Source organism: Tursiops truncatus, chromosome 7 (assembly GCF_011762595.2).
Source record: "Tursiops truncatus isolate mTurTru1 chromosome 7, mTurTru1.mat.Y, whole genome shotgun sequence".
Classification (NCBI taxonomy): domain Eukaryota; kingdom Metazoa; phylum Chordata; class Mammalia; order Artiodactyla; family Delphinidae; genus Tursiops; species Tursiops truncatus.
The window spans coordinates 72,470,896-72,483,515 of record NC_047040.1 but is presented as its reverse complement, the minus strand read 5'-3'; the positions used below and the strand labels follow the sequence as shown (position 1 = coordinate 72,483,515).

Below are 12,620 nucleotides of genomic sequence, written 5' to 3'. Positions count from 1 at the left end.
TAAGGACAGCGCCTAGATCTCTGGCTGGATCAGCTGGGAGCACGGAAGTGCTGTTGATGAGGTCGAGCAGAGGAGCGGAGGAAGGGTGGAGAGACAGCAGCTGAGGGTTTTGTCTGGTCCACTTTGAGATGTCTGATTAGCTATCCATGTGGATAAATGTAATGTCTGGATAAACGAGTCTGGAGATCTAGAGAGGGGTTGGGCTAAAGATAAAAACTGGGGAGTCATGGGTCCATAGGATGTATTAAATCCAAGGAGCAGAAGGAGGCCACCCAGGAGAGCACCAAGATAAAGATAGGAAGCGACCACAGTAGCCCTGGGCACTCCAGAGGGAACCACAGGCAGAAGAGGCTGAGAAGGGAAGACAGCAAGATGAGAGGAAAAGCAGAGGGGTACCGGATCCCTGTTAGAGGAACAGAAGAGGTCAGCTGTTGAGAGCTGCTGGGAGGTAACCCTGGATAAGAACCGTAGAGGGACTTCAGCTATGGAACGCTCTGTTGTCATTCAGTCATAAATAATTTATATTTTCTACTTTTATTTTCTCTTAAACCATTGTAGCAGGAAGCCTCTAAGATGGACGCAAAAACTCTTGCCTGCTAGTGTTATGCCCACGTGTATTCCCCTTTCGTTGAGTGAAATCCTTCAAATAAATAGTAGTTCTGAAGTTCTAGATGCCACTTCTGAGATTATGTTACAACGAGACTGGCCTGTGTCTTGCTCACTCTTTCTCTTGTTGCCTCATTCTGAGCGAAAGCTAGCTGCCATGGTGTGAGCTTCCCCAGGTAGAAACCCCCATGGCAGGAACTGACGTCTGGCAAACAGTGAGAAGCTGCGGATTGCCATAGTCACGTGAATGGACTTGAAAGTGGATTCCCCGAGGACTGGGAACGACCACTTGTGTGAACTTGGAAGTAGATCCTTCCGAAGTTGAGCCTTCAGATAACTATAACCCCAGATAATAGCTTGATTGTAGCCTTATGGGAGACTCCAACCCAGAGGCACCCAGCTAAAGAAGCACCTGAATGCTGGACCCAGAGAAACCATAATACAACAAGAATTTTTTTTTGAGCTGTTAAATATTGGGGTAATTTGTTACACAGCAATATATAACTAATAGAATCATGAATTAAAGAAAAGTATGTATTCTAATATCTCAAATAAGTGGGGCAGATGAATTTATATGATTTCTAATTTTATTTAATTTTAGTTAGGGAATATATTTTGTGTAATATTGATTGAAGATTCTTTTATGTTCTGGTAGCCAGTCAGTATTGATATAGGTTTGATAATATTTAACATGGAGTTGAAGATAGTAAGTGTTTTCTCTTTGTATGGGACAGATATGCAGCTTATTATTTTGTTTATTCCCATGGTTCATATTCAGCTGATTCAGACTTTGTACTTCAAACTGATTGTTAAAGTCTAACATCTCTTCTGCTTCGTTGACACCTTCATATGATGAATCAGTGCCTTTGTTACTTTGGCTATTAAATATTTTTTAGTAACAAACAAACAAAAAGAACAGTAGAGGGATCATGCGTGATAGTATCTCTGGCCTCAGAAAAACAAAGGTGAAAAGTCATTCCCGATCCCCCTTACCTAGTCTAAGTTTTACAAAATCTCAGAGTTAGCCTAGAACCCTTGTTAATGGCACATAAAATAGAGCCTTATAATTTGGTATCAATTCACGAAGTTGAATTGATAGCACAAATTTCCATATGGATGAGACCTAAAACAATTTTCAGGTTTTTTAATAATTAAAAAGATGAGAAAAATTGTGGCATGAGCAAGTGTTCCTATTTAACTTGAAATGTTTATACAAGAAATATGTTTCCTCTGTTCATTCAAGAAGCATTTATGACCACCTACTACATGCAAAACATTTTAATAGGTGCAGGAACTGCAAAGACCTTATGACCTAACAAGGGAGGTAAAGGATGTCTGAAAACAGCAACCGTGCATGGCTAGCAAACATCCTTTTACATGGTGGGCACTTCCTAATTGCTTCCTATGTAGCAGCTCATCTCTTCCTTACAGCAACCTTACGAGGTAATTACTATTATTCCCTCTTTCTTATGTATGAGGAAACTGAAGATAAGCCCCAAAATAATTATTTTAGGAGGTTAGAAGGTGGCCCGTCACAAGAGAGATACAAAGTTCAAGTGCCCCTGCTCCCTTCTATTTGTGTGGCTAATGGGGGGCTGGCTATTACTGTGAGCTCCCTCGAGATGAAAATGCAGGCTCCAAATGCCTCTTCAGACCAGATCTACGTGCTGCTGTGTCACCCGTTCTCAGATCATTAAGGTAAGGCTCCGCAGCTAACGAGCTCCCCCGTGCCTCTGCCTGTTTAGGAATCTCAGCTCCGCGGGGGAGGAAGCGCGAAGGCAGATGCGATCCTGTGAGGGGCTGGTGGACTCTCTGCTGTACGTGATCCATACGTGTGTGAACACATCTGACTACGACAGCAAGGTCAGTGCCCGCCTGGCCGTGAACGCCGCGGTGGCAGAGGACAGCAGCTGCCGGCCGCCGCCATCCACGTGCCATTGACTCTTTCCGGAATTCTTGACCATCTCCTCCTTGTTAGGCCACGCTCCAGATCAAAGGGAGACTGTCTCAAAGTAAATAAATAAATAAAGGGAGACTGTCTCAAAGTAAATAAAGCGAGACTGTCTCTAAAAATTACAACTTAACAGGGACATGAGAACTTAAGAAAATAGCCTTAGAACCATGAAAACTGAGTGACTCCATGTGGCAAAGGATCGACCAGGGTCCAGACCTTCTCTGTGGTTTCTCCTGGGCTCATCGTCAAGGTGATGGCCCCACTGCTCTTTCCTCCAGTTCCGTATCCCCTGCTGCTACAGTCAAATCCATCTGGATCTAAGTATCTACTGAATAAAAGTTCCTGGTCCAGGCACTGGAATTCCCCCAACCTCTCTTCCCTTCTTGCCTCGGTACCAACTCTGGATGCCCCTTTCTACATGCGGTTGCAGTCTTTCACCCACTCCCTCTGTTACCAGCATGTCCCCCTTATCCTCCCCTCCTATTTCCTCCATCCCGGCCCTCTCACAAGGAATTCTGCTCATCATTTTTCAGCTGTGATGCCATCCAGGGTCTGCCCCAGCATCAGGGTCCGGGGAAGGTGGGGAGAAACAGGAAGGAGGGACTAAAAGTGTCAGGGGTCCCAAGGCAGGCTGGGCACTTGTTGTTCAGGATGGGCTGGACGAAGAGGGGCCACAAACAGGCCTGGGGTTGTAAACAGGGGTCTAAGAGGAAAAAGAAGACTGAGTGGTAGGATTGGGGGGGAGCTAGAGGAGAAATTCAAAGTGACAGCCAGGTTTTTATTTGAGCTCCACCTGAACCAAAAGATCTGCAGATGAAATTGAGAGGAATAAGCAAGTTAGAAGGGGAGCTCGCTAGGCAAAACTGAACTTGGTTTTAGACACACTTGGTTGAAGTGAGTTAGCCTCCCAATTAGAGGCGTGATACAGACTTTGAGGAACAAAAGACCATGTACAGAAGGCAAAACGTCAGCAGAGAAAGAGATCAGATCGTGGAACTTTCCACGGGGGGGGAGGGGGGAGATGGAAGGAGACGACAAAGATGGCACTTGCGGGGAGGGGCTGCGCCCGGGGTGGAGGCTGGTCGCACCCGCTGTCACGATGAGGATTCCCAGTGGTGAGAAGGGGGGGCTCTGGTAACTTGGGCGCATCTCTGCCACTGCGGCAGCCCTGAGGCAGAGCCCTGGGCATTTTCTTCTCCAGAGCCTTGCACAGTTCCCTCAGCAGGCAGTCAGATCGTCAGCTGCACTGCGGATGGCTCTGCACTCTGTCATTGGGTGTCCCGCCAACAGTCTGGAATCACCGTTCTGACCTTAGACTGTTGCAGTTCCCATAAAGGGAAAAGCAGTTCTTTCACGTTCTACATTTCTTTACTATCACTGGTGCTCAGTACAGAAACACTTTGCACTAATGTGCCACGGTGGTTTTAATCCTACTCTGTGTTGGATTTCAGACCGTGGAGAACTGCGTGTGCACACTGAGGAACCTGTCGTATCGGCTGGAGCTGGAGGTGCCCCAGGCCCGGCCGCTGGGGCTGAACGAATTGGATGACCTACTCGGAAAAGAGTCTCCCAGCAAAGACTTGGAGCCAAGCTGCTGGGGGAAGAAGAAGAAGAAGAAAAAGAGAACACCACAAGAGGATCAAGTTAGCATTTTACTTGACATGAAACTCTAAAGTTTCGTTTCCTCTGGGAGTGAGAAATCACATATTTGGCAAGAAAAAATTTTTTTCTCATGATGCAGTTTTTCTGCTTAGCTCTAGCTGAGTCTAGCAGAAAGGAACGTTTTCAGGTGTTGGACACTGTGTTCACATATCTGCTTCCACTAATGCGTGCTCTTTGTCTTTCAGTGGGATGGAGTTGGTCCTATCCCAGGACTGTCGAAGTCCCCCAAAGGGGTTGAGATGCTGTGGCATCCGTCAGTGGTAAAACCATATCTGAATCTTCTAGCAGAAAGTTCCAACCCAGCCACCTTGGAAGGCTCTGCTGGATCTCTCCAGAACCTCTCTGCCGGAAACTGGAAGGTAGGATGCCTTCTACGTGTGCACACTTCTTGCAGTCAGATCAGCAATGACCATGGAAAGGGACACGGTTGTTTAGAGTTTGGTAAAGCGGGGGAGGAGAAAAGCAGGGAGACAGCAGTCGGCTCTGGGGATCCCAGGATGAACATGACGTAGCCCTTCCTCATGAGAAGCTGAAGGCTGGCGAGAAAAACAGACAGATGGAGCCAGTACAGTGTAGACCCCATGGGATATGTGTGCGGCGGGGTCTTGGAAGAGGACATCTAACCCAGCCTAGCAGGTGAGGGAGAGGCAAGGAAAGAGGGGAGCCAGAACGTAGGGAAGGGTTCCTGGAAGGGTAATGCTGCCCAAATGGAACCTTTAAGAATGAGTAGAATTAAGCCAGCAGAGTCGAGGTCGCGGTGTACAGGGAACCAACCAGATAAAGGGACAACAGGGGAAAGGCGTCACAGTGAGGATGCCGTGGGTGGACGCTACAAGCCGCTTGCCGGGACGTGGAGGGTGGGACGAGGAGTGCCCCTGTGGAGCTGGGCCTCGTGACCAGGCCTGACGGCCAAGCTTCAGGAGCTGGGACCCAACCTTCGGACCAGAGGGGCTGCTGAAAGGGGTTAAGGAGGCCAACGACACAGGCTGATGTGGACACTGTTGGATCCCGTCTGCAGCAGCGCAGAAGGCGAATTTGAAGTAGAGGAAAGTTGAGGCTGGGATTCTGTAGGGGAGTCTGGTGAGAGATGCCGAGGGCCTGAATTAGAGCTGAGGCTGGGCCGCCATTCCTGTCTCAGACACTTATAGAACATACACATGGCAAAGTTTCCACCTCCACTAATACGTGTGTGACTTCTTTAGGAAAACTGAAGGTGATTTCTACTGTTACCACTATAAGCAAGTTCTCAAAACTTTTTAAATGTCATCTAACAACTTCCCAGACAATCCTTGTTTGAAACAGTTCAACCTCTAGAAATTTCCTAACAAGTATATTTTAGTAGAATTACTATAATGCTTGTTTTTGACTACTTCCTCCATCACCCCCTCCCCAAATGAAAATTGGCCATCGTTTTTTCTGTGACAGTGAAAAGCATTGCTAGGCCTAGGTAAGGTTTGTTTCATGCGGCCAGATGCTCTAATGAATCTATACAGATAATTACAGCCTAGCGCTAAGACACCATGGCTATTTTGTTATTGTTCTTGATATGTGTGTGACTGAGTCACTTTGCTGTACAGCAGAGGTTGGCACAGCACTGGGAATCAACTATAGGTCAATAAAAGTGAATAAATAAATAAATTTTTAAAAAATTAAAAGTGCTGGGCTTCCCTGGTGGCGCAGTGGTTGAGAGTCCACCTGCCGATGCAGGGGTCACGGGTTCGTGCCCCGGTCCGGGAAGATCCCACATGCCATAGAGCAGCTGGGCCCGTGAGCCATGGCTGCTGAGCCTGTGCGTCCAGAGCCTGTGCTCCGCAACGGGAGAGGCCACAACAGTGAGAGGCCTGTGTACCGCAAAAAAAAAAAAAAAAAATTAAAAGTGCTAATAGCTTAACATCTAAGTGCTGGCTCTGGAGCCAGACCCCTTGGCCTTGAATCCTCCCCCACCCCCCTTACTAGCTGGGGGCCTCAGATCTCTCTGTCCTCAGTTTCATCATCTGTAAAATGGAAATAATACCTACCTCATTTGGCGGTTTTAAGGATTAAATGAGATAAATTTGGAGGACCCAAGAGAGGGCCTAGCACATAAGTATCAAAAATATTTATGTTGGTGACTCAGTGTTCACCTCCAGTTTCTTATGACCTGAGACTCATTTGATGATAATAAGAAAAAAGACAATAATTAAAATAGATACGATTTGAGTTGTAGAATTTTATTTTCTGGGATCTTTAGTGAATAAACGTTAAATGGCAAGGTCGTTTAAAATATAAACATTATATGGAAGTGATTTCAAAAGTGTCTAAAATAGTAAATCAAAATATTGGCCCTCATTAAGAAAACAAGATAAACATGGCCACAGATGTGATAAGTCAGAAGCTATCTGGGAGTGGTGATGGCTGTAGTGCTCTGGAAGGGAGGCGCCCAGGGCTGGGCTGAGCCAGTTGGTCTCCAAGCGAGATAGGTGTTGGTTCTGTCCTTGCAGATTTCAGAGAGAGAAGTTGCCAAAGCTGCCCAAGTCCTTTACCTGATAGCAAGTCATGTATTCTATTTCTCTTGCAGATATCATTTGATTTGGAAAATAGGAGTATTGACTTCATCCGAAGGAAGCTAATAGGATCTTTGAAATGCATCTTTTCCTTTTATTTGTGTTATTAGAATAATCTATTCTGTTGGTATTAAGGAGACTGAGTAGTCAGTCACATATTTTCATGTTCAAAATAATACAAGTGGCTGGAAGATCTGTGTCCTCGTGTCTTGACCACAGCAGGAAAGTATTAGATGTTTTATGAGCAACATTTTTCAATTATCCTAAATTTTGAAAGACAATTTGCATTGGGAAAAATGTCAGTGAAAACTCAAAACAAGATTAAAGACCCATTTTCAAATGTTACTTTTTTTATTTGTTTTCTCGATGACTTAGTGTTCGTTCCCAATTCATACGGTGCCCAAACTGTCTCACCTTACACACTTGCCTCTTAATCACAAAAGAAGTTCTTGACTGTGGATTAAAAAAAAATAGCAGCAGCAGCTAACTAATCTTGAATGGTAAAGCATTTTGCACACAAATATACTTACTTTTTCACCAGTGTGTATTAATTACAATGCTCAGTGTTCCTGGAGAATTCCTCTTCTTCTGAGGCAAGGGATTTTTTTCCAAGCAATTTCCTTGAGAGGTTACTAAACTGTAAATATTGTTGCAGAGAATACAGGGCAGAAATGACTTGATGGAAACAGGTTCTCCTTTAATGTGCACTGACCAGTTACCCTCTCTGCCATCCTATTTATAGCCTCTGGACCTGGCCTGGGGCCAACTGCAGAGAAGACACGCCATCCGTCCTTAATCATGTTTATGTAGCTGAAGTAGAAAATAATCACTGCCTTCTCTTTTCTACCCAAAAATATCTGCCAGATGGTGGCTTGAGCTTTTCAGGCTTTGGGATTTCTTTTTAAATCAGTCATCCTAGCTTATCTTTCTCCCAAACTGGTTTTCTCCTGACTGGCATCACAGATGTAATCTCCCGTTGGAAAGAAAACATTTAATCTATTAGTTTATCTTTTGGAAACATCTTTTTTTAGGCAACAGTAACATCTGAGAGTTGAACTCTGTTTTATATTACTTATTACCTTGTTTTATTTCCTAGTTTGCAGCGTACATCCGAGCAGCTGTCCGCAAAGAAAAAGGGCTCCCCATCCTTGTAGAACTTCTGAGAATGGATAATGATAGAGTTGTTTCTTCTGTGGCGACTGCCTTGAGGAATATGGCCCTAGATGTCCGCAACAAGGAGCTCATAGGTATGTTCTGGTGACCAGGTGAGCTATAAAGAGAGAAACAACAGCGTTTATAAAACTCTTCTTTTGATTTATAAAAATATGACATTTAAAATGATTAGCAACTCAGTCCTAGTCCCCGGTGTCTTGGCATGTTTGGTGCCCATGTGTCTGTCCTTTCTGACCATTCCTTTTCAGCAAGAGGCAGCCTCATTCATTAAACACTGGATCAGGAAGGTAAATTTTCAGAAGAGCTAGCAATTTCAGTCATACATTATAAAACTGCTTGGTAGATTTGGTGTATCTATTTTCCCAGAGAGTCATTTCTTGAACAACCAAAAAGGTTTAATTCTCCCTTTTCTGATTTTTGAGACGTATCTGCTAATTCTCCAACACTACCGTGTTCTAAATTAAAAAAAGAAATCACATGAATGTTTTATAGCTTTTCCCTCTCACATCTGTGTAAGTGCTCGCCTTAAAACAGAGGCACTGTTCCAAGGCCTGACCCCAGGGCAGGGTCAGGATGAGGATAAGGCAAGCGAGGCACACGGTGCACAATTTTAGGAGGCGTTCACCCTTGGGTCCATCCAGACGTCGGGTTGGCGCTTGCATGAACTTGAGAATGAGTGCCTCTTCAAAGTTGTGCACCCACGGCAGCTTAGCTTGCTTGCCTCCAGAGCATGGCCACATCCCAAGCAGAGTGTGGGGAAAAGAAAAGATGAGAGACCCTCCAGTGGACCTCAGGTTAAACCCTGGATGTGCTGCTCACTGGCTGTATAACCTGGAGTGACCTGTATGGAGCCCATGTGGGCTTCATTCCTTCATCTGAATTGAAAACTCTGCCTTGGTTCCCATCTCTGAAAGGGAGCTGCCCATGCCTGCACTCGTCACCGTGGGCTTGCTGTGAAAATGCCCCTTGTAAACCCCCCAGCTCCACGCCAGTCCTACAGCCGATGACAGGTCGGGGAGAAGGAGGGAAAATTTGACAAGATCTTATGTGGATTAGTGGATATATATTGAACTCATATTAAAATACACCTGCCATGATAGAGCAAGACAAAGGTGGAGAGAGAAAAGGAACAAGGACAACAATGTTTACCTCAGAGAGTGTCTACGAGGAGTCACCACGGCCCCTCACACAGTGCCTAGTAGACGTGCTATTTTAAATTATTGCCTGGATTAACCTGCTCTTAAAACACTGTCTCTTTGGGCCAAATTGTACCCCCCGGAGAGGAAAGGAGGCTCTTCCATGCCCTGTTCATAGCCAGCTCATGCCTGATTCCAATAGATGTGTTATAGCTCCAAGATCCCACATTTCCTTGAGAGAAATCCTTTAGGTCCCTAAAAAGATATTTTTTAAGTTATTTGTTACATCTATATGATTTGAATTTCTTATAAGAAGCCCGTATAGTTTGGGAGTTCTTAATGCTAAAAAACAGTGTTGGCCACACACACCTTGTGTCCTGTAATTCCACAAATGGGAGGAGAGAGATGGGAGAGCAGAGGGTGCACAGCCAGCTCCATGAGTGCTAAGACCTTGGGGAAGAACGAATGTATATTCAGGGGCGTCGCCTTCTCTCGGTGCATCCCTGTGTTTTCTGTGAATGTCCTCACCCCCTTTTAAACTTTCACGCGTGTTTTCTCTCTCCGCTGATGAGCATTATTTTACCCAGCTGGAGTACTCTTGAGCTGTCTCAGGAGTCACTTTTTCTTGTTTCCCCATGAAGATCCCTGCCTTCCTGTGTGGTCTGAGCCCCTCCCATAACCAGTATTGGACTCTGATTTACCCAGCACTTCTGTTGCTAAGAAGCATGCCCTTCTCTGACCTCTTCACTCTCTCCTCACATCCGTCACCAGCGCTAGCCATGGACTTTCTCTCCAGAGCCGTTTTTTACGAGGAAACAAAGTTTTGTCAGTTCACAAAAGTTGCTGCATACTCAACTGAGTCTGACCAAGCCAGCTGTCTGGGCTGCAGGCTCTGAAGGGACCACTAGGGTCACTCACAGACCGAGTGACTGGCCTTCTCCCAAGCCTCCAGAGTGCAGTTTAAAATTGTGCCGTAGCAAAGTGACGAATTACATGTCGTGGACCTTTTGGTCATTCGTGAGTATTCAGAATCACCAGTGCTAACTTATCATCTGTTCTTAAAAACCACATTTATCTTCTGGCTTACAGTGTCATCACTGCTTTTCCACTCTTCCTAACAACGTTCTCTGTGAGTTACGTCCGCGTCTTCACTTTGACGTGCTGTAAATTATGCGGCGTGTACTCAGGCCCTGTCTTCTTCTGCTTGCCATTGTGTATAAATAGGTCTTCAATAAAAACCCCATTTAGCATCCACTCAGTTATTAGCATAGGGAGAAAAGCTAAGAAAATATTTACTTGAGTTTTAGTTAATTTCTTTTGTCTGCAGTACAGTTATTCCAGTTTGTCAGTCAGTAACTGAAATGGAAAAAGCTTGAGATAATCTCTTTTTGGAGAAGAGTAAGGGGAATTGAGGATCTGTACGGAAATGCCTCAGTAGCAAAGGGACACCCCAGCCTGGTCCTGTCGGGAACTTTATTATTGCACTACTTCTGGGACGTAACATGCCCTTAATCTTCATACCAGAATTATACTTCTGTCTTCTTTAAAAGAAACGAGCATGTTGTTACTGATGTCAGACCAACTGATATAAACCCCCAACTTGATAAAAATGTGGGATGAATTGGGAGATTGGGATTGACATATAGGTATATATATATATATATATATATATATATATATATATATATACCAATATGTATAAAATAGATAACTAATAAGAACCTGCTGTATAAAAAAATAAGATAAAATTCAAAAGTTTTGAAAAAAAAAAGTGTAACTGTACCCAGTTCACATGTTGAGATCTAGAAAGATTTCATGAATTGTTTGGCAGCCTTACTTGGTCCAGCTTAAAATTTCTTCAAAGAAAAGTTTTTAAAGGCTTTAAGAGGAAGTTGTATTTCCTATATGACGCATAGGAACTGAATGGAGAGTAAAATTTACTGTCATAATTCCTTTATTCTTGCTGTTAATGAAAATAGTGGAACTAAAGCAACTTGTTTGTTACACCCAGTTTTATACCGTGATTTACATTTTCTTTCAGCAATTTGCAGTAAGGTTTTATAAACCAATCATTTCTTCGAGCAGCATGGCCATAGATGTTAACCTGCCCCATACAGTTAAAATGTTTGTTATTTCTTCTTTACCGTGGATTTTTTTCTTTCCGGTTATTGTCTCTTTTGAGGTTTTGTTTTCAAGAGACTGCACAGTCACAACCTTTCAATGACAACAATAACAAAAACCAGGTCCCTTCCAAAAGTGGAATGAGCTCTCTTTTGCCTCGGGCAGGTAAATACGCCATGCGAGACCTGGTCAACAGGCTTCCGGGTGGTACCAGCCCCAGCGTGCTGTCGGATGAGACCGTGGCAGCCATCTGCTGCGCCCTGCACGAGGTCACCAGCAAGAACATGGAGAATGCCAAGGCCCTGGCTGACTCGGGGGGCATAGAAAAGCTGGTGAACATAACCAAGGGCAGAGGAGACAGGCAAGTCTGCTGCAAGGAGACGCCAGCGCCAGGCCCTCATTCCTGTGACAAGGGCCTTGGTCGAGGATACACTGCTTATTGGGAAGGATTTATCTGTGCACTTCTCACGTGCCAATAAGCTAAGCGGTTTCCAGCAGTTAAAACCTGTTTTTTGCTGGGAGAGGTATCTGTGGTCATGTGGCCCCTTTTCTGCTCTGTATTTTCTTAGAGCATCCCTCACCCCTACCGTCATTCCTGTCCCTAAAGCCACATTTGGCCGTTTTGACTCCTGGAAGAATCAGACGTTTCATGAGGAGGAAAACCTGGGGCCCCATCTCCCTTGGACCTTTGGCTCTGCTCCAGGCTCCAGGGCCTGTTCTGCAAGAACATCTTCTTAAATCCTCAGTTCTGGGATTATTTCACCTAAATAATATTTCACCTAAAATCACCACGTGCAGCAGAGCCAGAGCCTGTTGTGTGGCCTCAGGATGTGCCCTGGGCTTGGATCATACCTCTCTTGTGGGTGACACCCAAGTGATGAAGCAGCAGAAGTAGGGATTAGAGAATTGGTGGCAAAAATGGAAGGTTTCTTGTCACGGAGCTATAGCAGTGACTGTGAATTTGCCTTAGTATCAGATCAGAGAATCCTTCAAGGAAGCTGGAAGTGTAGGGCTGCTTGTCCCATACAACAGGACAGTAGCCTCCCGATCAGTCGTAAAATGGCCCACCCGTCCCCCCACTCTCCTCTTGCACACGGCAGTGGCTTCCCCGGGGTTATTTACGACCCCTCTGGCATCTGACAGCCCCCCCGGAGCGGGTGCCTTGTCTTTTCATTCACTGCTGCATCCTCGGTATCTAGAACAAAGACTGGCCCATAGTAGTAAACATTTATTAATTGGCTGAGTGTCAGTACTAGAACTCACACTATGTGTACTTTTTTTTTTTTTTTTTTTTTTTGCGGTCCGCGGGCCTCTCACTGTTATGGCCTCTCCCGTTGTGGAGCACAGGCTCCGGACGCGCAGGCTCAGCGGCCATGGCTCACGGGCCCAGCCGCTCCGCGGCATGTGGGATCTTCCCGGACCGGG

General features: G+C 45.2%; 1 protein-coding gene across 16 annotated transcripts in view; it reads left to right on the top strand.

Moving 5' to 3' along the window:
* PKP4 (plakophilin 4) overlaps nucleotides 1–12,620 on the top strand; it is a 252,775-nt gene that overhangs the window by 231,330 nt on the left and 8,825 nt on the right. For all 16 annotated transcript variants that reach the window (XM_033860144.2, XM_033860143.2, XM_073807691.1 and 13 more), the window contains 5 exons: nucleotides 2,352–2,469; nucleotides 4,012–4,203; nucleotides 4,408–4,581; nucleotides 7,862–8,012; nucleotides 11,361–11,556. In XM_033860144.2, coding sequence (XP_033716035.1) covers nucleotides 2,352–2,469; nucleotides 4,012–4,203; nucleotides 4,408–4,581; nucleotides 7,862–8,012; nucleotides 11,361–11,556 — 831 coding nt within the window. The remainder of the gene's footprint in view (nucleotides 1–2,351; nucleotides 2,470–4,011; nucleotides 4,204–4,407; nucleotides 4,582–7,861; nucleotides 8,013–11,360; nucleotides 11,557–12,620) is intronic.